Genomic DNA, 26,554 nt, shown 5'->3' with positions numbered 1-26,554 from the left:
CTCCCCCTCTCTCTCTCCCTCCCTCCCCTCTCTCTTCCTCCCCTCCCTCCCCTCTATCTCTCTCCCTCCCTCCCCTCTCTCTCTCTCTCCCTCCCTCCCTCTCTCTCTCTCCCTCCCTCCCCTCTCTCTCTCTCCCCTCCCTCCCCCTCTCTCTCTCCCCTCCCTCCCCTCTCTCTCTCCTCCCTCCTCCCTCTCTCTCTCTCTCTCTCTCTCTCTCTCTCTCTCTCTCTCTCTCTCCCTCTCTCTCTCCCCCTCTCTCTCTCTCTCTCTCTCTCTCTCTCTCTCTCTCTCCCTCTCTCTCTCTCCCCCTCTCTCTCTCTCTCTCTCTCTCTCTCTCTCCCTCTCTCTCTCTTCCCTCTCTCTCTCTCCCCTCTCTCTCTCTCTCTCTCTCTCTCTCTCTCTCCCCTCTCTCTCCCCTCTCTCTCTCTCTCTCTCCTCTCTCTCTCTCTCTCTCTCTCTCTCTCTCTCTCTCTCTCCCCTCTCCCCCGCTCAGCGGCACGAACGGCTGCAGAATTCTCCCTGGCTGAAGCACTTTCACACAGGTGGGAAGATGGTTTATTTAATCTTTTCTTGGCTTATAAATGTTTAATCAGTTGGATTTATTTGTAGAAGTATAAATAAGGATTTATTGTAGAATTTAATGAGTTCCCTCCCCCCCCTCCCCCCCACCTCGTTCTGGACGCCTAATTTGTAACCTGCGCCTGATTTTTTAATGTGTAGAACAGGTTTTTTCAGTTCTACAAAAATCTTCACTGGCTCCATTCTACTTTTAGTTTGGAGTACATTTTCACTGTGGAAACTTTCAAATCAGGCGTCAATGGCCGGACACGCCCCCTTTTGAAGAAAAATTCTGTTCTAAACTAGAACTGTTCTACCTGACTAGAACTGCAGAAAAAAAAATGTGGAGAATTGCGATTTCTAAAATAGTCCGTTCTCCACCAGTTGCTCCTAAAATCAGGCGCGAATCATGTGGAAACTTGGGCCCTATGTCTGGCAAAAAGCCATCCGCTAATCCTTTCGAGGGGATGGTGCACGATATGGTCGTGCCTACAGAAGAGGAGGAAAAATTGCATGCTAGGAAACGTTAAATGCTAGCGTTTCCTCAAACAGGTTATTTCCATGTGAACTATATTCACTTGTAACGCAAGTGCATTGTCATCATGTCACTCTTTTCTTTGACCCAGTTATTGCTGTTATTTTTAATGCCTTTACAATAATGACCCGTCGCCTTCAGAAAATCACTCGGAGGTGTGACATTTATACAATAGATTCACTGTATGTCAGAACACTTGGTGAAATACACAAGATGGATTTGGCAGCTACTGATGTAAAACATTAACGTCCCAAAAATAACAGCAATAACTGGGTCAAAGAAAAGAGTGACATCATGACAATGCACTGCGCTACAAGCGAATATAGTTCACGTGGAAATAGGAGTCCCAACTAGGAGTCGCAAGTTTGAATTCCAGTCACACCTGGGCTCCTTCCCTATCTAGGGCAACATTTCCAATTTTTTGGCTTGGATTGCCTGGAGAAACCATGGTAAAATTGATCACGTGGACTCATTTTCCTTAACTGCTGAAGCCTCATCTCTTGGTGGGACAGCCAGCGAGAATTGTTGATGGCGCCCATAGAGACATCTGAAGATAGTTGTGCTCTGCCCTTGATTTAAAGAGAACAATTTGGAGAGGGTACTGAATAGAAGATTAGTATTAACAGATGATGTCTTATTTCCTTCTTTATGCAGCCTGGTCTCTTGGTAGCTGTCCCAGGTACGATGCAAGGATTGCACCAGGCCCATCAACTCTATGGCAGGTAAACATTACACCTGAGAATGCAACATTATCAATAGATTTCTGTTTCATGCCCATTTGTGTTTGAATTGTTTCAAAAGCATTTGATTCCTCTTAATTTAGTTTGTTTAAGCTATTGGCCCCAAAATTCACGGTCCCGGGAAGGACTGTTACTGCCTGTTTGCGTCAAAATCGAATGGCCGCCGCTTTGGGTTTAACTGTCCGCCCCGACGTAGATTGGGCCCGGGAGGTCTTGCAGCGCTGTGGGCCACCGCCGACTCTCGTGGTGGTGTAGGGCTTGCAGCGGTAGTGAAGCGCTAAAAGAGCCCACCGCTGCCGCTCCGCCCCACGGATCCATTTTCAGCGTGAAAAAGCCGGCCCTTTAGTTGACTGTGCCCCCCGCCAGCTTTTAGGGCTGGTGAAGGAAGAAAGAGAGGTAGAAAGGCGGAGCGGTTTAGGGAGGGAGTCCCTGAGCTTACCACCACCAGCAATCTGAGGGAGCTCAGGTCGGGGCTGTGGCGCCACACCGGAAGGTCCCCCGTGGCCCGTAGTGGATCCAACCGCGAAAGCAACACTGAGGTGTCGGGGGGGCATCCAGCTGAGACTGCATGCGAGCAGCCACAGCCTGAAAGCCCAAGAGTTTGGGGCCTAGGCAACAGAAGGCACGGCCACCAATGGCTGAGTGATTATACCTGTCAGTTTCTGCCATCTCTTCTGAAAAAACATAAGAACCTAAGAATTAGGAGCAGGAGTAGGCCATACGGCCCCTCAAGTCTGCTCCGCCATTCAATAAGATCATGGCTGATCTTTGACCTTGACTCCAGTTTCCCACCCTATCTCCATAATCCTCTCGAGTCCACAACTCTTTGACTCCTTACTGGGGTAGAGTTCCATGGGCACGGTCCCCTCTTGCCCAAGTGCCCTTTATTTAATGAGAGCCTTGACAGCACATTTTGGCAGCTAAACTTGATGCTCTCCTCAGCAACACATTCGTGATCAAGACCGGTAACCTTGACTGAATCGCTCTTCCCTAACTCAGGGTGTTGTGGCCAATTGTGGTACCCTAACTAACTTTTGGTTAGAATCTTACAACACCGAGGGAGGCCATTCAGCCCATCGTGCCTGTGCCGGCTCTTTGAAAGAACAATCCGATTAGTCCCACTTCCACTGCTCTTCCCCCATACCCCTGCGCATTTACTCCCCTTCAAGTATTGATCCACTGCTAACGTACAAATCTTAGAAAAAGCTAGCAAACAGATCCATAATAGTCGACAAGTTTAAAAACATGTAACTGAAAAAACAGCTGAATAAAGGGAGGATCTTCAAAACATCTAAATGTTACCTAGTTGTTTACTGGATCCAGACTCAAACTATAATTCCAGCCATTTTAGAGCATTGCCACCACCTGTATCTCGGGTTCTCATCCCTCCTGCTTTTCGCGGGAATCTCCCACAACTGGCAATTCGTTCCCTGAGCGCAGCATTCACCTCTCCCAGCACTGACCCGGTGAACGCTGCCAGCGAATCGGCTACCACCGTCCCTCTCCGCATCTCCCGCCAGAATGTCCATTCACTTGTAAACGGGGCCCTTGCCATACATGAGCTTATTGTGGATAATTGCCCCAGAGAAACAATGTAAACGGCTGTTTATATTGTTTCTGCCAAAGTTACGATGGGAGATCAGGAGAACTCCCAAAGAAATTCTACCACCATGGAAAATACAATTACATAGTTCCATGGCTAGTGTGATTGGCATAGGAGCTATTTGCAAAGGAAATTCTTCATAAGTCATGGACTTTAGTTAACACAAGCTATCAGATCTTTCTCATTGTTTGGCTCAGTTGTATCCTCAATGTTTAGTGTGTCATCTGTAGCTCAGTGGATAGCACACTCTCCTCTGAGTTATGAAGGTTATGGGTTCATGTCCCACTCCAGGGACTTGAGCACAAAAATCTAGGCTGACACTCCAATGCAATGCTGAGGGAGTGCTGCACTGTTGAAGGTGCCATCTTTCGGATGAGACATTAAACCGAGGCCCCGTCTACATTCTCAGGTGGATGTTAAAGATCCCATGGCACTATTTCGAAGAAGAGCAAGGGAGTTATGTCTGGTGTCTTGGCCAATATTTATCCCTCAATCACCATAACAAAAACAGAGTATCTGGTCATTCTCACATTGCTGTTTGTGGGAGCTTGCTGAGCGCAAATTGGCTGCCATGTTTCCCAAATTACAACAGTGACTACACTCCAAAAGTACTTCATTGGCTGTAAAGTGCTTTGAGACGGTCCAGTGGTCATGAAAGGCACCATATAAATGTAAGTCTTTTCCTGACTAATTGAAATTATTGCTTAAATATTTTGAAAAAGTTGGGTGTTCATCAAGATGAGGTACATTAGGGTTTGGAAGATTTTCCCGATATGACACCCATCTCCAATCAAGCATAAGATTGGCAGAAATATGGAATAAGAAAGGGCCATGTAGCTTCCCCAGGTTGGAATCTCCACCTGTTCTGTTCCAGTAACTTGACTTGATGCCATTCTTAGAAGGGCACAGCGAACTGCACAAAATGTGACTTACCATTTTACACACCAACAATTTTCCTGATTTGAGATTATCATTTCCCCAAATTCTGGGCACTTCTGTGCTGTAGACTCATGCCCACGAGGAACTGAAATGTGACTGTCCAAAATAATTTCACTTAAAGACCTTTGCTGTCAGCAGAGAGAGGGCAGAGGAGGGGAACTTTCATTCCCTCAGATTTCAAGCTGGATTTCAGAGTTGAAAAGTGAGTGTACTCATCATTATAGGCAGTCCCTCGAAATCGAGGAAGACTTGCTTCCACTCTAAAAGTGAGTTCTCAGGTGACTGTATAGTCCAATACAGGAATTACAGTCTTTGTCACAGGTGGAACAGACAGTGGTTGAAGGGAAAGGGTGGGTGGGGAGTCTGGTTTACCGCACGCTCCTTCCGCTGCCTGCGCTTGTTTGCTGCATGCTCTCGGCGACAAGACTCGAGGTTCTCAGCACCCTCCCGGATGCTCTTCCTCTACTTAGGGCGGTCTTTGGCCAGGGACTCCCAGTTGTCGAGTGGGATGTTGCACTTTATCAGGGAGTCCTTGAAACAATTCCTCTGCCCACTTGGGGATGGCCTGCCGTGTAGGAGTTCCGAATAGAGCGCTTGCTTACGGAGTCTCATGTCGGGTATGCGGACGATGTGGCCCGCCCAACGGAGCTGGTCGAGTGTGGTCAGTGCGAGTGAGTGGAGAGTGTGAGTGTATAGTATTAGGCAGTCCCTTGTATCGAGGATGACTTGCTTCCACAACAAAAAGGGATGAGTTCACAGGTGTTTCAATGAGGGACCTGATATTCTAGGTCCAAACTACATATTGAAGGGTGGAAGAAGCCTGTGCATGGATTCTTTTAATGTGGGGTGGCCGTTGCACATCAGCCAACACACTGGCTTGACAGAGTTAGGTCTTGATCCAGTGGCAAGAGTTAACCAAAACAACTGGAGACCTGCTCTGCTGCATGGACATGGTGCGCACGCATGCTCCTACTATCCATAGGTTGCAGTGTGAGCTGGCCCGTGCTGCCCCTGGGCCCTCGTCTTTCCTGGGCCCCGATCTCTCACCGGGAGCAGTCAGTAACAGGACATCAACTAGTCTCGTCTTATCAAAATATTAAACTCCAGCCTAGTTGAAGGGCTATTAACCTCAGCAGAAACAAACGGCAACTAACAGAATGAATACGATTCAGTAGGATGTGAATAACAGCAGCAATAACAACAGAATCCAACCCCTGCAATCACTTGTACCCACTGTATGCATACAAAACGGCAGAATGCTCAATAAGCAGTGAAGGGTTAAACTACTTCAGCTAAAGTTACCTGTTAATGTAATAAATGTAGAATCCTGCTCTTGTGCAATTACATAGTAGTGTTTTTTAAAAAATGTGTTCATGGGATGTGGGTGCTGCCAACAATGCTGGCATTTGTTGTTCTAATTGCCCTTGAGACGGCAATGGTGAGCCACCTTCTTGAGTAAGTGCCTTGCTAGGCCATTTCAGAGGGCACTTAACCGTCAACTTCATTGCTGTGGGTCTGGAGTCACATATAGGCCAGATCGGGTAAGGACGGCAGATTTCCTTCCCTAAATTACATTAGTGAATCATGGGTTTTTATGACAATCCGGTAGTTTCACGGATATCAGTTTTTATATTCCAGATTTAATTAATTGAATTAAAATCCTCAGCTGCCATGGTGGGATCTGTACTCCTATCTCCAGATCATTATTCCAGGCTTCTGGATTACCAGTCCAGTAACATAACCACTTTGCTACCGTACCCCCGCCCTTAGTAATTAAGAGAATATTTGTATAATAAGTTTGATTATCCATAAACCTGCAATTTTGTATGGTGCTATTAAATTGCTCATTGTATTACCCAAGGACATAGGAACAGGAGCAGGCCATTCAGCCTCTCGAGCCTGTTCTACCATTCAATGAGATTGTGGTTGATCTGCGACCTAACTCCATTTACACTTGGCCGCATATTCCTTAATGCCTTTGGTGACCAAAAATAATTGGTTCACAAAAGTCAGTTGAAGTGTAAGTTTTTCATATACAAAAGTTAGCGATGAAATGAGGAAGTAGTCTTCAAGATTTTGTTTCGCAGAGGCTGTAACTATATTGTAACAGTTAACATATCAAAATTGAATGGGAAATGTTAACATAGCAATTTACAATGGGAAATGTTGAGCAAAAAATTGTAATATCAGGAAGTAAGGTTTCTGGACAGGAAGTGCATACCTTATTCAAGATTGTCACAACAGATTCCTGTTAATTTTTCATTTCTCCAGAATCTCCTGGTCTGAGTTAATGGCTGCAGCGGCGAAAGTTGCAAAAGAAGGTTTCAATGTTACTCAAGAACTTGGTAGGTGTAACAAAATTTTTTTCGTAAAATATGTAATTCAATATAGCATGCTGTTGCTGCAGGGAACCTGAAATTCCTCTCTTAGAGACAGGTTGGAAAGACAATCTGATCGCTAAAAAGGCATTGAATGAATCTCATTGTACAGAGGAGCTCGGAGAGGTGAGGGTGGATCTCAGAGATAGAGAGAGGCTGGGGATATTTCTACGAGGTTGGAGATATTAGAGAGGCCAGAGAATTTTGAATGTGTAGAACAGACATGGGCATCGTGACAATCTAGAGCCCCTTGGAGAATGGGATGGCCTTGAAGACGTTGGGCAGGTAGCTGATTTTGGAGACCTGGGTGTGAGAAGAAGTGGAATCTTGGATAACCGAGCAAGTTAGCAGGAGAACTCCGAGCGGTGTCTTGGAGGCATGGATCTGGGGAAGTGTCGGGGATGGATCTGCGGGGGGATGGGGAGGAGGAAATAGCCGGTCTCTCAAAGATCACAGGGCTTTCGGGTCTTCTGCGCTCCGTTTTTCACCTCGGAGTGGCGGCACTGGCGGAGGTGCGGACTTCTGGGCGGGTGGGTGGTCAGCCTCCAGCATTCCGCGAGGATCCTCGGGTCCGGTTTTGCGGCGGAGCAGAGCAGCCCCGCTCGGAAGAGCTGCGCCAGTGCGCAACACCCCTGGTTGCAACACCGGCGCGAGTTTGAGCTCCTGCCCAACCTGACTGCCCGGAAGCCTACCCTGCAATTGGGAGAGAAATACCGAAGAAATGGTCCAGACTGCTTGGAGTCAGATGTTCCTTTCTAGTTTGATAAGTCAATCAAGTGGGCCCCGCAATTTGATTTTAGCTCATTCCCAGGTATCCAATAATTAAGGGTATGTTGTAATGAGATTTAAAACATTAGTCCATAACTCTCTAAGCAGTGAAATCTTTTTCTCTAGAAATATTTTAAAGTGCATCAAGATCATTTTATTGATTTTTAAGCTGTATAACCTTTTTTTGGCTTCCACTATTGCAGCTAAAGCGATTGATCAAGTTAAGGACAAAAATATGTCCGATATTTTCCGGGAAACCTTTCTGCCGCATGGGCAACCATTGCAGCCAGGAGCCTTCATGAAACGTTTAGATCTGGCAGACGTTTTGAATGCAGTTGGTCTGGAGGGCGTTTCGGCATTTTACGATGGAAATGTCACGGAAGAGATGGCTTCTGAGGTAAAGAGTTAAATCTGTCCGAATAAACTTACGGACCTTCTCAATTATAAATAATAAATAAAAACAGAATATGCTGGAAATCTCAGCAGGGCAGGCAGCATCTGTGGAGAGAGAAACAGTTCACGTTTCGGGTCAGTGACCCTTCGTCAGAACTGGCAAAAGTTCGAGATGTAACAGATTCTTAAGGAAGTGCAGGGGCAGTGAAAGGGGGAGGGGAGGAAAGAACAAAAGGGGTAGGTATGTGATAGGGTGGAAGGCAGGAGAGATTTGAGAGACAAAACGGATGATGGGCCAAATTGAGATGCTAATGGCCTTCTCAATTGTTTGTAGTAGCAATTCAAATTTGAAATTGTTTAATCTTTGTGATGCAGCTAGCGCCAGATAAGCACTTAACTATTTTGAGCGCACTGCTGATATAGAATTTCTATACAGTAGATCCCTGTGGACTGAAACAATGAATAGAACCAACCCCATAATGCATTCACGACTTCACCACTGATCTGCACTATTGGGTCTATTCATTGGATAAACTATGTCATCACCATAACCATCATAAACAGTCCCTCGGAATCGAGGAGGACTTGCTTCCACTCCTAAAGTGAGCTCTTTGATGGCTGAACAGTCCGATACGAGAGCCAGAGACCCTGTTACAGGTGGGACAAACGTTCGTCGGGGGAAGGGGTTGGTAGGGCTGGTTTGCCGCGCGCTCCTTCCGCTGCCTGTGCCTGGCCTCTTCATTCTCCTTGCGTCGAGACTCAAAGAGCTCACCGCCCTCCCGAATGGACTTTCTCCACCTCGGGCGGTCTGCGGCCAGGGTCTCCCAGAAATCAGTGGTGATGTCGCACTTTACCAGGGAGGCTTTGAGGGTGGTCCTTATAACGTTTCCGCTGTCCTCCTTTGGCTCGTTTACCCTGAAGGAGCTCCGCATAAAGCATTTGCTTAGGGAGTCTCGCATCTGGCATGCGTACTATGTGGCCTGCCCAGCGAAGCTGGTCGAGTGTGGTCAGTGCTTCAATACTGGGGATGTTAAACTCTGTAACCACCAGGCCTCAGCGTGTTACTTATATATCCCAGAATTACATTTATTGGTAAAGTACAGGCAACTCGCGATTATCCGGGTCCCTCGGAGATTGGGCTATTCCGGGTAAACGATTTTTCTGTTAGCGTGAGTCTACATTCTAAAGTTAAAACTTTAATGAATCAATACAACAGTAACAAAAGATGGACATTACCAGCATGCATGTACAGGTTCTGTGTCTGGAATCCGGTGCCGGCACTGCCCCCGTTCCCAACGGCAGTGGCGGTCGCGAGAGACAGCGGCTGCAGCAGCGAGCGCACACACACACACCAGCAAAGCAAGGGCAGAGGAGGGTGATTTTTACGATGACAGAGTGAGAGAGTGTGCGAGAGAGACAGTGTGTGTGAGAGAATGAGCAAATAAACAGAAACGCAGAAAATAGGTGCAGGAGTAGGCCATTCGGCCCTTCGAGCCTGCACCACCATTCAATAAGATCATGGCTGATCATTCCCTCAGTACCCCTTTCCTGCTTTCTCTCCATACCCCTTGATCCCCCTAGCCATAAGGGCCATATGTAACTCCCCCTTGAATATATCCAATGAACTGGCACCAACAACTCTCTGCGGCAGGGAATTCCACAGGTTAACAACTCTCTGAGTGAAGAAGTTTCTCCTCATCTCAGTCCTAAATGGCCTACCTCTTATCCTGCCTCTTATCTCCTGGTTCTGGACTTCCCCAACATCGGGAACATTCTTCCCGCATCTAACCTGTCCCGTCCCGCCAGAATCTTATACGTTTCTATGCGATCCCCGCCCATCCTTCTAAACTCCAGTGTATAAAGGCCCAGTTGATCCAGTCTCTCCTCATATGTCAGTCCAGCCATCCCAGGAATCAGTCTACAAATGAGCACAGTGTTTGGAAGGCGATTTTTCCAAATTATTTGGAACTGTCCTTTCACTTGTTCGCAACAGAATTTTAAATCCCGTTACAACGGTTTCCCATTGGATCCGTGTACAAATAATCGAGAGTTGCCTGTAGTTACGATTTTTTTTTCAGTATTCAACGACAGTAGATAGAATGGATATTCATGGCGGGAATGTGGACGTGGTGAAACCGCTTCAATCTGGCTCCCTTTACCGTTCTTTCTCTTCAGGTTCGGAGTAAAGGCGGAGTACTCTCAGCAGAGGATTTTGCTAATTACAGCGGGATTGTTGAGAAGCCCATTGAGGGATCATACCAAGGTATGAATTGATCTCTGGTGGTTGGTTTGAGAGATGGGAGGGGCTCATTGAATCTGAACCTAGAGCTCAGAATTTTCTTCTCTCTGTATCTGAGGTGTGGGATCAAATTTCTTCAGGCACGGCAGTATTAGCCTGGCTCAATTGTTGGCAGTCTGATCTCTGAGGTTCAAAGGTTGTGGATTCGAGACCTGATCCAGGGCTTGAACACGTACAGTGACAGTACTGTACTGAGGAAGAGCCGCATTGCCTGAGTTGCCATGTTTCAGTTGCGATCTTAAACTGAAGCTGGCGCTCTGTTCAGCAGGATGCTAAAGACCCTTTGGCACGATTTGAAAAAGAGCAATGGCCTAACCAACAGTGCTCCCTCAGCCAACACTACCAAAAACAGATTAACTGGTTCATTCAGCTCATTGCTGACTGTGGGATCTTGCCATTTTGAAAATGGCTGCATGTTTTCCTATATAGTAGACACTGCATTTCAAATATATCATAATATATGAAATATTTGTGATGTTTGAAAGTTGTGATAAGAATTATGTGATAAGACGTTATATAAGCACAAGTATTTTTTTAAGTTAAAACATTTATTTAAAATGGGAGTTTGATGGCACAGTGCATTCAGGTGCAAGTCTTCCTCTTTTTTTATTTTCATCATGACTGCCATGATTAACCTACAGTACAACAGTGACTGCACTCCGAAAGTACTTCATTGGCTGTGAAGGGCTTTGGGACGTCCTGAGGTCATGAAAGGTGCTATACAAATGCCATTTCTTTCTTATCTTGCCTCTTCAGTGGGTAGGCCTCCCAATGCCTTAAGAGAAAGAAAAGAAAGACTAGCAGTGCTACATCATCTAACGATCATTTTTATTTTATTTTTATTTGCAACGAGAATCAAGTTGAGTGGCTGTTGGTTAGGAGACTTGGATCAGGCATGTCTTGACTCCACTCCAAACCCATTTGGCCCCGATTTTAACTCAGGCCCGAGTTAAAATTACAGTCGGGTCTCAGTGATGTCATCGGGCCACAGCATGCATATGTAAAGAAGGACCCTGTTGGCTCTGGGAGTATGGCCTTGCTGCCTGCTCAGGGGCCTCGGTTAAAATTGCAGATGTTGCGATCGCGGCATCTTTCGGACAGGTAAGAGCCCAGGGCGATTTTAACTGCCCAGCCGCCAGGTTTCGGCTGAGCGAGTACGGTTAAAATCACCCCCAATTATGCTTAAACCAACAAGAAAAGCCTAAGTTGTAAATCCTCAGCTGCCTCTTCACTTTCCGCCCAGTGCAGCAGTGATGTCCGCTGTGCTATGCAGGTTGGGCAGGGGAAGGCAGGTCACAAATGTTCGCTCGTGGGCTTTCATTTGGAGGCTGCTCACTGTTCGTCCCGGCGTCCACTGAAAACTGCGTTTTCTTTCCTGCTGTTTTACAGGTCACTATGTGCTGACTGCTCCAGCCCCACACGTGGGGCCCGCACTTGTTGCTGCTCTCAATATTTTGGAGGGGTTTAACATAACGGCCCAGGCAACCAGAAATCTGACCTATCACTTACTCACTGAGGTAGGAGTTGCAGGATTGCCACCCATTTAGTTTGGGACTGGGCGATCCGTTTTTTTTTACATGTTATATAATAATTCTAAAGGTTAAAGAGGACGCCTGTTACCCAGTTGAAAATTAACAAAGGTTACTACTGTGTTATAATAATGCACATGGCAATTTATAAGAACATAGGAAAAGGGAAGGTGCAACGAGACCTGGGTGTCATGATACATCAGTCATTGAAGGTTGGCATGCAGGTACAGCAGGCGGTTAAGAAAGCAAATGGCATGTTGGCCTTCATAGCGAGGGGATTTGAGTACAGGGGCAGGGAGGTGTTGCTACAGTTGTACAGTGCCTTGGTGAGGCCACACCTGGAGTATTGTGTGCAGTTTTGGTCTCCTAACTTGAGGAAGGACATTCTTGCTATTGAGGGAGTGCAGCGAAGGTTCACCAGACTGATTCCCGGGATGGCGGGACTGACATATCAAGAAAGACTGGATCAACTGGGCTTGTATTCACTGGAGTTTAGAAGAATGAGAGGGGACCTCATAGAAACGTTTAAAATTCTGACGGGTTTAGACAGGTTAGATGCAGGAAGAATGTTCCCAATGTTGGGGAAGTCCAGAACCAGGGGTCACAGTCTTAAGGATAAGGGGTAAGCCATTTAGGACCGAGATGAGGAGAAACTTCTTCACCCAGAGAGTGGTGAACCTGTGGAATTCTCTACCACAGAAAGTTGTTGAGCCCAATTCACTAAATATATTCAAAAGGGAGTTAGATGAAGTCCTTACTACTCGGGGGATCAAGGGGTATGGCGAGAAAGCAGGAATGGGGTACTGAAGTTTCATGTTCAGCCATGAACTCATTGAATGGCGGTGCAGGCTAGAAGGGCTGAATGGCCTGCTCCTGCACCTATTTTCTATGTTTCTATGTTTCTAATTAGTAGCAGGAATAGGCCACACGGCCCCTCGAGCCTGCGCCCCCATTCAGTAAGATCATGGCTGATCTTTGACCTCAACTCCACTTTCCTGCATTCTCCCTATATCGCTTAATTCCCCTAGAGTCCAAACTGCTGTGCGAAAAATGTGTGCAGAGGAAATTAAACTTAAAAATTAGAAGTTTTTTTTCCCTACTAATTTCTCTGTTTTATGATGTGAAGGCATTAATTACCAAAGCTCTCAATTAATTTTCATCAATCACTAAAAAATTTATACTTCTGGACTCCAAGCCAGTTCGCACTGTGTGTGAACTCACGGGGAAATTTACAGCACAGAAGGAGGCCATTTCGGTCCATCGTGTCCATGTCGGCCGACCAAGAGCTATCCAGCCTAATCCCACTTTCCAGCTCTTGGTTGTAGGTTACGGCACTTGGGGGTACTAAAGCTGCATGTTCAGCCATGAACTCATTGAATGGCGGTGCAGGCTTGAAGGGCCGAATGGCCTACTCCTGCATCTATTTTCTATGTTTCTATGTTTCTAAGTGCATATTCAAGTACTTTTTAAATGTGTTGAAGGTTTCTGCCTCTACCACCCTTTCAGGCAGTGAGTTCCAGACCCTCACCACCCTCTGGATGAAAAAAATTCCCCTCAAGTCCACTCTAAAACTCCTACCAATTACTTTATCTATACCCCCTGGTTATTGACCCCTCTGCTAAGGGAAATAGTTCCTTCCTGTCCATTCTATGAAGGCCCTTCATAATTTTATACACCTCAATTAGGTCTCCCCTGTTCCAAAGAAAACAACTCTTTCCTCATAGCTAAAATTCTCCAGTCCAGGCAACATCTTCGTAAATCTCCCCTGTACTCTTTCTAGTGCAATCAAATATTTCCTGTAATGTGGTGACCAGAACTGCACGCATTACTCTAGCTGTGGCCTAACTCGTGTGCTATACAGTTCAAGCATAACCTCCCGGTACTTTGCATTCCCTGTGGAGGCTACTAGTCCTTCAATTTTTTGTTTGTTTCTTCTTCAGTCGCTGAAGATTGCATTAGCCCTGGCAAGCAGCCTTGGAGACCCCTTCTTCGATCCCACGACAGCTGAGGCGACAGAGCAGATGCTCAGGTGAGAGAGAGAGCTCAGCTTCTTCACTGGTTATCTCACAAGAAATAAATTGTCCAAACCTTTTAACAACAGCCATAATTGTGTGCGAAATCTTTTCATCAATCTCGAGCTGTGCTTCAGTGATGAGGTATTGAACTTGGCAAGCTGGCGGAAGGGTTCATTATCAGGGCTCCATGTCTCATTGTAAAGACAGAATTGATTGATGTAATGGCGTAATACATTGGCACAACAATGTGGTGCGCCATGATGTTATCAGTCGGTGCTCTGCAACCCTGCAAACACAGAGCTCACTTTCAATACACTTTCAGAAACTTAGCTTTGGGGTTGAGCTTCCACGAAGGCTTCTCTGCACTGCCCGCCGTAACGTCAGTGGAAGAGTTGCGGAAACCCCAGGGCCGCGGAGCAAAGGACGTGCTGTTTCTCTGGGGTGTCCACCGAAGCTGCAGCAGAAGATCGGGGAACACCTCTGTGGAAATTCAACGCCTTTTAATTCAACCTCGGGTCCGTTCTGGCGATGAAACTTATTTTTTGTTTTCTCCTTTCACCCGCCTAGCAAATCAGAAGCCAATTCTCTGCGTCAGCTGATCAACGACAGTGTGGCGTTCCCTCCTGGCCACTATCTGCCCTTCTACTCCCTGGAGACTGGTCCTTCGGTGAGCCAAGTACATGTCATAGGACCCGACGACTTCATTGTTTCTGTTGTGAGGTAAACAGAAAAAAAAGGGGTGATTATTTATTTGTGACAAACATTTCTGGACCCTCAGGGAGTCCAATGTAGATTGAGCTGATCCTTTTTAAGCAAACAACTTAATTGCAGCAGGCTGTGTGAGTGTGAGTTCCTCTCAGTTATAAGGTTACTAGAATTGCTTTTTGTGTCTGTATTATTGATCATAGTATAATAATGTTTGCAATTATATAGCACCTTTTTTCAGCAAAATATCTCGAAGCACTGTACACAACAACACTTGAAGCTCAACACCATCCAGGACAAAGCAGCCCGCTTGATTGGCACCCCATCCACCACCTTAAACATTCACTCCCTCCACCACCGGCGCCCCCTGGCTGCAGTCTGTACCATCTACAAGATGCACTGCAGCAACTCGCCAAGGCTTCTTTGGCAGCACCTCCCAAACCCGCGACCTCTACCACCTTAGAAGGACAAGGGCAGCAGGCGCATGGGAACAGCAGCAACTTCCCCTCCAAGTCACACACCATCCTGACTGGGACATATATCGGCTGTTCCTTCATCGTCGCTGGGTCAAAGTCCTGGAACTCCCTCCCTAACAGCACTGTGGGAGCATCTTCACCACACGGACTGCAGCGGTTCAAGAAGCGGCTCACCACCACCTTCTCAAGGGGCAATTAGGGATGGGCAATAAATGCCGGCCTTGCCAGCGATGCCCACATCCCATGAACAAATATATTAAAAAAAGAATTATCTTTTGAAGTGCAGAATGTGTCGATTTTAATTTCGGGCAGGTGATGTGCATTTGCTGGAGAGTCCTGGGCTATTTTAACCCCCGGGCCTCATTAATTGCTCCGTCATCTTTATTGCTGCTTCTGAGATCCTGCTTTGCACAAAATGGCTGCCCCCTTTGCATACATGACAATAGTTACTGCGCTTCAAAGGAATTCATTGTCTCTGAAGCACTTTAAGACGTGTGAGACATGTGATTCCATTCAAGTCTCTCATTCCTTTGCAGCATTGAGCTGAAAGTAAATTCATGAGCAAAGAGAAAGCTGTTTCGGGAGAATTCTGAACTACACCGAAAGAGCGAGAATTGCGCCTGATCTGCAGGAGTATTAATATTAAAACACGGTCTTGTTTATCTGTTGTGCAGCTCCCTGAACCGTCCCTTTGGCAGTGGCATCATGACTGCCTCAGGAGTTCTTCTGAACAGCCAGATGTTGGACTTCTCCTGGTCAAACAAAACACAGGACAATGCCACAGTGAACCTTGTAAGGAAACATTTTTATCACTAAAATGACTTCCCATCTGCATTCTGGCAAAATCTCTGTGAAATATATTATCTTCGAAATTCGTTGATGGCGCTTTTGGTTTACAGGCACAAACCGGACACCTAAGTGACCAATATGGTGGGCGGTGTGCGCTCGCGCATTCTGCGCTGGAAGTGCACCGCCTGTCATATTTGGTACAGACCAAATTTAGGCGTCCAGAGCTCGTGCTAGAAACAGGTGTTGGACCCTTTGAATATGCAAATAGGGAGCCTAAAGCCTGTATCAGGACCCCATTCCAAACTTTGGCTGTCCTGATCGCTGCCGGTGCCGGGCATGCTGCAATCCAGGTCCACATGCGGCCTAACTAGGAGTCCTTAAAAGAACCGTTGGAGGATAGGGCAGCAGGCGCACGGGAACACCACCACCTCCAAGTTCCCCTCCGAGTCACTGACTTGGAAATATATCGCCGTTCCTTCATCGTTGCTGGGTCAACATCCTGGAACACCCTCCCTAACAGCACTGTTGGGAGTACCTTCACCACACGGACTGCAGCGGTTCAAGAAGTGGCTCACCACCACCTTCTCAAGGGCAATAGGGGATGGGCAATAAATGCTGGCCTTGCCAGCGATGCCCACATCCCATGAACAAATTTTTAAAAAGGCCGGCATAAAAAGAAAAGTTTGTTTTAAAACAAAAAACACTAAATATGGAGGCACTCCCACCTTGGTGGTGCAGTGGACTGAGATGAGGAGAGATTTCTTCACTCAGAGGGCGGTGAATCTTTGGAATTCTCTATTCCAGAAGGCTGTGGAGGCTCAGTCGTTGAGTATATTCAAGACGGAGATCGATAGTGTTTGGGCACTATGGGAATCAGGGATATGGAGACAGTGCAGGAAGGTGGAATTGAGGTCGAAGATCAGTCATGATCTTATTGAATGGCGGAGCAGGCTCGAAGGCCTGTATGGCCTGCTCCTGCTCCTGATATGTTCTTAAGTTTGCGAGTTCACATCCCACTTGGCAAAAATCTAGTCATTTGAATTCTTGTATCCAAAAGAACAAATGATCCTTAAAATCCACTCAGGTGTACCATTGCTTTGAGGCACATTATCGTCTGAGCACCATCACCACCAGGATTGCAACAATTCTTGAAGGCGGCTCACTATCACATTCTCAGGGCTGCGAGTGATGGGCAATAAATGTGGCCATTCAGTGTCACCCACATCCTGAGAAGAAATTTTTAAAAAAAAATGTAATTTAATATAGATAATCTGGAAATCGCTTGATCCATTGCTGAGGGGAGGGGGGAAGTTTTCCAGAACCTTTCCTCAGAAAAGTAAATGGACTGGGTAGAATCTGTGAAAGAACAGACTGGCAAATGGCCTGTGGAAGTAAATGACCTTTCCTCATTCTGTGCTTTTATAACTATCTTTGTTTCAGAGAAATAGTATTCAAGCTGGCAAAAGGCCTCTGTCCTTCTTACTGCCGACCATTGTCCGGCCATTACGAGGTATGTGTGGAACATACCTCTCCCTGGGAGCATCCAGTGGAAACAAAGCTTTGAGCAGCCTAACCGAGGTGAGTGGAGATTATTATTTATTATTTGGCTTGCATACCCTTGACTATAGAAGATTGAAGGGTGATCTGATTGAGGTGTTTAAAATGTTAAAAGGATACTATAGGGTAGAGAGAGAAACTATTTCCTATGATTGGGGAATCAAAAACGAGGGGGACATAATCTCATAAAATTAGAGCTAGGCCATTTAGAGTTTCTTAACCAATAAGGGGTTATGGGGAGCGGGCAGGGAAGTGGACCCGAGTCCATGATCAGATCAGCTATGATCGTATTTGTTATATATGCAGACTATAGATATACTCTGTGTAGTCACTGTATAGTTACATAAGATGGAGACTTGTTTACCTGATGTACTATCAATAAGGTTTACACTGTGTATATACTATGCTGGCACCACTAGAGGGTGCAACTGGTGGAGACCGGGATTTCCTGCCCCTGTGGCAGAGGCTGTATAAAAGGGGAGCCACCATGCGGCTGCCTCGCTCTGGAGTTATGAATAAAGGACCAAGGTCATTACAGTTTGGGTACAACACATTGCCTTGTGGAGTCATTCATAGGTATATTCCAGACATAAATAGTATTAAATGGCAAAGCAGGCTCGAGTGGCCAAATGACCTACTCCTATTTCTTATGTTCTTCTGTTCTTAAGTAGGAGGGAAATCAGGAAGCACTTTTTCACACCTAGGGTAATAGCAATCTGGAATTCTCTTTTCCCAAAAGGTTTCTCTCAAATTTCCTGTCTCGTAATACTCCTGTGAAGTGCCATGGGACGTTTTACTAAGTTAAAGGCGCTATATAAATACAAGTTGTTGTTGTGGATGTTGGGATAATCCGAGCTTCCCCGACTGAGATCGATAGACTTTTGTTGGGTAAAGGTATCAAGGGAGATGGAGCTAGGGCAGGTAAATGGAGTGGAGGTACGGATCGGCCACGATCCATTTGACTGGCAGAACAGGCTCAAGGGCCTGTGATATGTCCTTACTATACAGTATAAATGCACACGAGGCCCATACTTGAGAGAAGATCACTCTGTGACCAGTTACCTTTATTACCCAGACTTCAAGAGAGAGATGGTGGGTGGAGCTTCCCCTTTTATACCGGAAAGTCCAGGTTAGGAGTGTCTCCCACAAATTCGCCCCTTGTGGTCAGTGTTCTCAAGGTGTACAACTTAGGTCATCTTATACATGACTTCACCTCCCCCCCCCCCCCCCCCCCCCTCCCCAAAGTCTTATTGGGATCACCGTTAAGTCTCTCTGGTGGTTTACGCTCCCTTGTAGAACGCCTGAGTTGGGGCTCCGGTTGTTGGGCGTTGGCCTGAGTGTCTGCTGTTTGCGGTGCCTCAGGCCTGTCCGGACTGCCCACAGTGACTGGGCTCGCCTCCACTTGGTTCCGGTGTTCGGTCACCTGTGGTGGAGTAAACTCTACGTCGTGTTCTTCCTCTGCTTCTTCTATGGGGTTGCTGAACCTCTTTTTAGTTTGATCCACATGTTTGCGGCAGATTTGTCCATTGGTAAGTTTAACTACCAAAACCCTATTCCCCTCTTTGGCAATCACAGTGCCTGCAAGTCATTTGGGCCCTGCAGCGTAATTAAGAACAAAAACAGGGTCATTGACATCAATACATCGCACCCTCGCATTCCTGTCATGGTAGTCACATTGTGACTGACGCCTGCTCTCAACAATTTATTTCATAGTAGGGTGTATAAGGGATAACCTATTTTTGAGCGTCCTTTTTATTAGCAGCTCTGCAGGTGGAACCCCTGTGAGCGAGTGTGGTCGGGATCTATTGGCCAACAGGAGGCGTGATAAGCAGCTTTGTAGGGAACCCCCTTGGATTCTGAGCATCCCCTGTTTGATTATCTGCACTGCTCGTTCCGCCTGGCCATTTGAGGCCGGCTTGAACGGTGCCGTTCTGACATGGTTGATTCCATTGCCTGCCATGAAGTCCTGGAATTCAGTGCTTGTGAAGCATGGGCCATTGTCGCTGACCAAGACGTCCAGTAGACCATGGGCGGCGAACATTGCCCGTAGACTTTCTACCGTGACAGAGGATGTGCTTGAATTTAAAATGGCGCATTCAATCCATTTGGAGTAGGCGTCTACTGCAACCAAAAATATTTTTCCCATGAAATGACCTGCGTAGTCCACATGGATGCGTGACCATGGCTTGGCGGGCCAGGACCATGGGCTAATTGGGGGCTTCCCTGGGTACGTTGCCCAGCTGAGCACACGTGTTGCACTTGCGAACACAAAGTTCCAGGTCTGCATTTGTCCCTGGCCACCAAACATGTGACCTGGCAATTGCCTTCATCATGACAATGCCCGGGTGCTCATTGTGAAGTTCTCTGATTAAAAACCTCTCTGCCCTTCTTGGGCATGATTACTGAGTTTCCCCACAGTAGGCAATCGACCTGAATCGAGAGTTCATCCTTGCGCTTATGAAACTGTTTAAACTCCTCAGGGCATGCCCCGTATGTGGCTGTCCAGTCCCCATTCAGGACACATTTCTTAACTAAAGACAGTAGCGGGTCTTTATTTGTCCAGACTTTAATCTGACGGGCTGTCACAGGTGAGCCTTCGCTTTCGAAAGCTTCAACAGCCATGACCATCTCAGCATCATGCTCAGCTGCCCCCTCCGTGGTGGCTAGTGGTAGCCTGCTGAGTGCATCGGCACAGTTTTCAGTGCCCGGTCTGTGCCGAATTGTGTAGTCATAGGCAGCTAACTTAAGTGCCCACCCCTGTATGCGGGCCGATGCATTCGCATTTATGGCCTTGTTGTCGGCCAAAAGGGACGTTAGGGGTTTGTGATCTGTCTCCAGCTCAAATTTCCTGCCAAACAAATGTGTTGCAATGACAGTTGAATACATGGTCCAATCCTGTGCCTATGTTTCTGTTTTCAAATGTACTCTAAGTGTCAGCCTGCAATTCACAGCTTCAGTGAAAAGGAAATGGGGTAACAAAGAATAATTATGTAATCAGTGAGCTACAGGCAATACAGGGAGAGCTCGGAATGTAACCGTAACATAATCCGATGGCTACAGCCTCATTCACAATCTCGCCATTTTGTTTGTTTGTTTTGTGTCTGAGCAGGTCTTGTTGAACATATTCTCCTTTCACAAACATTTGAATGAAAGCCTTGCTTTTGGCCGACTCTACCCCCAGCTTCAGCCAGACATTTTACTGGTTGATAGTAAGTACATCGACCCATTTATTTTTTTTCTAAACTAAAAGTGCTTGCAATAGAGAATCACTGGGGCGGAAATTCCCCTGTTCTGCACCTCCTGGGGCCACCAACGGGGCATGTAAGTGTTTTCGGCCAGGGTTGTGCGGGTGGAGAGTGGGCGCCGCTACCAGCTCCTGTGAAATGGCGTGGGAGTTAGCGGAGGCGCGAACATGGTCTTGTTGCACCCCGCCGGAAGCGCCCTGAGCCGCTGCGCCTCCGCCGATGTCATCGCCGTGCACGCCGACCCCTTTTTGTCCTGCGCCGGTCCCCTTCCGCCCCGGGGCAGAATTTGGCTTGTGCCCCCATAAGACTGCCGAGGGCGATGCCTGCGCCAGCCTCACAGGTCGTGAACCGGGCTGGTGACCCAGTGCGGGGCGAACCTTAAAGGGGAGGTGTGCTGCGCCATGTGCTGCAATCATGTTTCTTTTCCCCCGACAGTCCGGTCGGGCCGTTCGCTGCTCCTTTCTCGGGCTCCGAGCCGCGATCGTGCAGCCTGGCACTCTGTCTTGGTGCCGGACTGCGGCCACGGCACCCCTTGGCCTTGGTGGCCCAATGGAGGCCTTCAAATGGCCATCAGAGTGCGCAGCGTCCTTCCCCTTTAACGGAAGGGGAGGGGCGTTGAAAATCCTGGAGCTCCCTCCCTAACAGCATTGTGGGAGTACCTACACCACACAGACTGCAGCGGTTCAAGAAGGCGGCTAACCACCACCTTCTCGAGGGCAATTAGGGATGGGCAATAAATGCCGGCCTTGCCAGCGACGCCCACATCCCAGGAATTAATTTTTTAAAAACCCCCGTGGCCACAAAAAATATAGAACACAATTAACAGAAACTTTGGAGATAGTGTTGCATTTGGAAATCTTTTTATTGTTGACTTTACTTGCTAAATATCTCCCCGTCCTCTCTTAAAACAGCATTCGCTGTTGCTGCTCTACTACTTCACAAGCACTGGCAGCCCTCTGGCACCAGACCCAAGTCGCCATTCTTTAATAGTGGACAGAGAATATACATATCAGGCTATTTGACTATGAGGGGCATTCACAGCCGAGCCTGATCTGTACCTCACCCATGTCTGCCAGTGTGCAGTTTCCAGCAAGTGTTCGCCAAATAGTGATCCATGAGCAAGGATTCTGGCTGATATTCCTGGTCTTTATGGCTAGAGGGCATTACATTGACCCACCGAGCCTAGAATCTTACAGCACAGAAGGAGGCCATTTGGCCCATCGTGCCTGTGCCAGCTCTTTGAACGAATTTTCCAATGAGTCTCACTCCCTTGCTCTTCCCCCATAGCTTTGCAAAGCTCAGCATTATTTTGTGCTGGGACAAGTTCCCCAATGGAGGTTCCGCCCCTTCATGTACTTATCCAAATCCACCAGAACTCGTTGCGTAACAAAAATTCTCCTCATCGTGGCACTGCCTCTTTCGCCAATTATCTTAAATCTGTGTCCCCTGGTTACCAACCCTTCTGCCAGTGGAAACAGTCAGGGGTTATGGGGAGCGGGCAGGGAAGTGGAGTTGAGGCGAAGATCAGATCGGCCGTGATCTTACTAAATGGCGGAGCAGGCTCGAGGGACCAAATGGCCGACTCCTGCTCCTATTTCTTACGTTCTTATTTGCTCTATCAAAACCCTTCATGATTTTGAACACCTCTATTAAACCTCCTACAACAATACAAAAAGCAAAACACTGCGGATGCCGGAATCTGAAATAAAAACAGAAAACGCTGGAGATCTCAGCGGGTCGGGCAGCTTCTGTGGAGAGAGAAACAGAGTTAACGTTTCAGGTCGAAGAGCCTTCGTCAGAACTGGCGATAGTTCGAGGTGTAACAGATTCTTAAGGAAGTGCAGGGGCAGTGAAAGGGGGAGGGGAGGGAAGGACAAAAAAGGAAGCTCTGTGATGGGGAATTCTATTAAACCTCCCCTTGACCTTCTCCACTCGAAGGAGAACAATTCTAAGTAAGTGAAACATCTTTGTTCCTTTTGCAGATGAATTCCCAGAGGAAGATGTGGAATTCCTTGTGGAGAGAAGTCACACGGTGGTGAGGGAGGAGATTCTTTCCTCGGTCCATGTGGCCAAGAGGATAAATGACTTCATCACCGGCGCCAAGGACCCCAGGAGCAGCGATGCCGCCGCAGTGGTCATCTCATAGCCAGAAGTTCCCGCGACTGGTTCCTTTTTCCTTTTTCTTTTTCTTTTGGTCCGCTGTGAAGAGGCGAGACAAGGGTTAAACACAGAAAGCAACAGCTGACTTTGAGCACGATGCGAAGAGAAGCAGAGTCCTGGGACGAGCTATGCAGAGGCCCCCACCCCCACCCCCAACCCCCTCCTCCCCGAGTCTGGTTATCATTGATGTTTATAACTGAAGGTGGCCTGACTCCCACTGCTTGTCAATGTCTATTGTGACTGGAACCTTAGAGCAGATAAAATGCGCACTGTGAGTCATCTTGTCTTGGAACCAAAGCATGCTGCAGACTGACTCGGTGGTCTTCCTTCTGCCACTCCCCCCCCCCCCCCCCCCCCCACCTTCTCATTCCCATAGTCAAAGGGTTGCAAAGATTCCTAATGTCGGAGAACTTTGTGCCATTGATCGAGTTGTGAGGCCATCAATCTTTTTGACACGCCCACTTCCAAGATGCAGATCCTTGCTCGTTTTGCATTAACCCATTATCCGGTCTTGCCTGCATGTGGGGATCAGAGCGACGTTAAACCAAGGCCCCTTCTGCTCTCGCTCAAGTGGACGTAAAAGATCCCATGGCACTGTTTCGAAGGAGAGCCAGGGGAGTTATCCCTGATGTCTTGGCCAATATTTATCCCTCAATCAGCAAAAAAAAAAATGATCTGGTCATTATTGCATTGCTGCTTGTGGGAGCTTGCTTGTGCGCAAATTGGCTGCTGCGTTTCCCACATTGCAATGGTGACTACACTCTAAAAGTACTTCATTGGCTGTAAAGCACTTTGAGACGTCCGGTGATCGTGAAAGGCGCGATAAAAATCCAAGTCTTTCTTTCAACCATTAGCAGTAGAAGTTAACCAAAGTCTAGTTGCCCTCTTCCCCTCCCTCGGTTGCCCCACAATACGCGTAGGGCTATTTATTTTGAGATTGTATGTGGCCAGTCAGCTATCTAGAAATGACACTGCTAATTATCTCATCCCTCCTCACCAATCCTGACAAAAAAAAGATAATTGAGCATTCCATTATTGAAATGAGAAGGAGGGGCAGAAAGGGAGCTTTTTTCCGCAGTGTTGCTGTGTCAGTGCCAACTGATGCACTCATTTACAAAGTTAACCTAGAGATGTGAACGCTGCTAAAACAGAATTGCATCACGGGATCTACACGTTGCTATTATAATACTTCACAGATACCTTTTTTTTAATGTCGTCTCCCAAGTAGTTAAACTTCACTGAATGTTTTAAACAGTTTCCTTTAAGAGAGTTGATACTAAATCATTTTAAGGTACCATTACAATGTTGTTCTTTATTTTTGAATTTACTTTATTTATTCAAAACAATAACCTGAAATATATAATCTTCATTTTTCCAGAAGATACTGTATTTAAGAAACAAACACCCCGATTTACTTTCTTAAAATTTCTTGTACGTTCATCTCTTCACCCCTTGTCCAGCTCAATCCCTTCTGCTGGCCCAAGGGCAGCTACTGTGTGCAGCTCGACTTGAAGTTATCAGTCATACTTCAAACCACTAATAACTTCCTGTCCTGTGCTGCAATTGCAATATGAACAATTCTGCTGTCAATGATGCCAAATATTTCTATGTTAGCCTGTATTTATTTATTTATTTATTTATTCGTTTAATTTTTGTTACATTTCTGTACATTTTATTTGTACAATGCTTTTTAAACACAGCGAACCTTCTAAACCTGGATATTGTGAAAGTAGATTCTGTCTGTTCAGTTCAACCCATGTCCTGGCCAATATTTATTCCTTAATCAACATCACTAAAACACATTATCTGGCCATTATCGCATTGCTGTGTGTGGGAACTTGCTGTGCGCAAATTGCCTGCCGCATTTCCTACATGACAACAGTGACTGCACCTCCAGAAGTACTTCATTGGCTGTAAAGCGCTTTGGGATGTCCTGAGGTCTTGAAAGGCACTATAGAGATGCAAGTCTTTCTTTCTCCCAACAGAAAGCACTGCAATTTCTTCCAAATGGCCATAATATATGGTTAATCACACTATGTGAACTGAATTTCAAACTGCTACGACTATAGCTCTGTATTTAGTGCTGCTTGTTAACATTGTTCAGGCTTGTTTGGACTGTTCCAAAGTGAAACTTCTGTTGCAAAGTATTTTTCCATAAACTCGTAACTAATCCCAGCTCATCACGCTTCATCTTTTGCCGTTTAAGTTTGTTGCTTTAAGATCCTGTTCACAAGGGCGCATAAGTGAAAGTCGTTTAATTTATTGTTACCATCAGTGATTTTTCTTTTTTTTTTAAACAATCTTTACTTAGAAGGACAAGGGCAGCAGGCACATGGGAATACCACCACCTCCATGTTCCCCTCCAAGTCATTCACTATCTTGACTTGGAACTATATCTGTTCCTTCATCGTCGCTGGGCCAAAATCCTGGAATTCCCTCCCTAACAGCACTGTGGGAGCACCTTCACCACACGGACTGCAGTGGTTCAAGGCGGCGGCTCACCACCTTCTCAAGGGCAATTAGGGATGGGCAATAAATGCTGGTCTAGCCAGCGACGCCCACATCCCAGGAATGAATAAAACCTTTAGGGATCTAAAAAATGTTGTAGTCTACAGAGCTGACATAACAAGTTTATAAATATTTGTTTCTCAATTTCTTACCTGTTTATTTTTTCTTCATTTGTTTTTGATTTTGATTTTGTTCCCCCCTCCCCCCCCGCCAATTTTCTCCAGAAAACAAGAGAACCCAAGGCAATCTTGGGGGGAAATCACAGCCAAGGCCATTTCCGTCCTAACACAATGCCCCTACATGTGCACTTTCCAGCTGGGTGCACAGTGGTCCCGAGTGGCTGATTTTTATTCTTCTTGCACCAATTGTAGCACTTCCTATTGCCTCCCTGACCAATATCAAGGACTGAATCAGGGAACTCTGTGATTGATGTCGCTCTATACGGCAGTGGATGGTGCATTTACTGACATCATCATCATCATCATCATATGCAATCCCTCGAAATCAAGGAAGTGGCCAATATCAAGGTCTGAATCAGGGACCTCTGTGATTGGTATCGTTCTAAACTGCAGTGGATGGTGCATTTACTGACATAGAATTACATAGAGTGTACATGCCAGCAGGCCCATGCCGGTGTCTATGCTCCACGCGAGGCTCCTCCAATGTTCCCGCTAAGTTGTGTGGCCGCGCAGTCATCCGCTAGGTCCCACGCAGGCCACTCGCCGGCATTCACATTGTAGATACCACGCATGTGCAAAGATTTGAATGGCCCACGCATTGGAGGAGGCAGGCCGCGCAGGAGGTAATGCAGCTTACGGGGAACATTTGCCTCCTCCCCACCACCTTCATCTCACCCTATCGACATTATCTCCTATTCCTTTGTCCCTCATTTGTTCATCTAGCTTCCCCTTAAATGCATCTATGCTACTGTAAATAAATCTATGCCATTGTGAGGCATGAGTGGTGCTTTTCTTGTATGTTTTATTATGAATTTGTTTTAACATGTCATACATGCTGATGTTAATGATCCTCTATCTAAAAGGCAGAAATTATGGGGATTAAAAAATATATATATATATATATTGAAATGAAATATAAATGAAATCACTGTAGAGTGTAAGTTTGTATTTCTTGAAGGCACCTCCCAGTGGCTTATCGAAGAACTGCCCAAAGGTATAGAGACTTACAACACAGATTTAGGCCATTCAGCCTTCGTGTCTGTGCTTGTTCTCAACTAGAACAATCCAAAGCTCATCCCACTCACTGCTCTCCTCCTAAAACTCTGTATTTCCTTCTGCTTCAAATATTTAGCCAATTTTCCCTTCGACCTCTGCCTCAACCATTCCATGCTCTGCAT

General features: G+C 46.6%; 1 protein-coding gene across 2 annotated transcripts in view; it reads left to right on the top strand.

Annotated features, from left to right (window-relative positions):
• The window catches only part of LOC139277091 (glutathione hydrolase 7), a 61,307-nt gene extending 38,271 nt beyond the window's left edge, over window positions 1-23,036 (top strand). The window contains exons 5-15 of one of the 2 annotated variants that reach the window (XM_070895103.1): window positions 1,748-1,815; window positions 6,647-6,720; window positions 7,725-7,918; window positions 10,090-10,177; window positions 11,603-11,730; window positions 13,683-13,771; window positions 14,325-14,477; window positions 15,613-15,730; window positions 17,168-17,305; window positions 20,394-20,493; window positions 22,512-23,036. In XM_070895103.1, the coding sequence (XP_070751204.1) occupies window positions 1,748-1,815; window positions 6,647-6,720; window positions 7,725-7,918; window positions 10,090-10,177; window positions 11,603-11,730; window positions 13,683-13,771; window positions 14,325-14,477; window positions 15,613-15,730; window positions 17,168-17,305; window positions 20,394-20,493; window positions 22,512-22,675 (1,314 nt within the window). In that variant the 3' untranslated portion in view covers window positions 22,676-23,036. The remainder of the gene's footprint in view (window positions 1-1,747; window positions 1,816-6,646; window positions 6,721-7,724; window positions 7,919-10,089; window positions 10,178-11,602; window positions 11,731-13,682; window positions 13,772-14,324; window positions 14,478-15,612; window positions 15,731-17,167; window positions 17,306-20,393; window positions 20,494-22,511) is intronic. The other variant, XM_070895104.1, reaches the window with a different exon arrangement.
• Window positions 23,037-26,554: the final 3,518 nt, after the last annotated feature.

The sequence above is a fragment of the Pristiophorus japonicus genome, chromosome 12, assembly GCF_044704955.1.
Source record: "Pristiophorus japonicus isolate sPriJap1 chromosome 12, sPriJap1.hap1, whole genome shotgun sequence".
Classification (NCBI taxonomy): domain Eukaryota; kingdom Metazoa; phylum Chordata; class Chondrichthyes; family Pristiophoridae; genus Pristiophorus; species Pristiophorus japonicus.
Note: the sequence above shows the minus strand (reverse complement) of the source record. Positions and strands in the feature narration are given on the sequence as shown.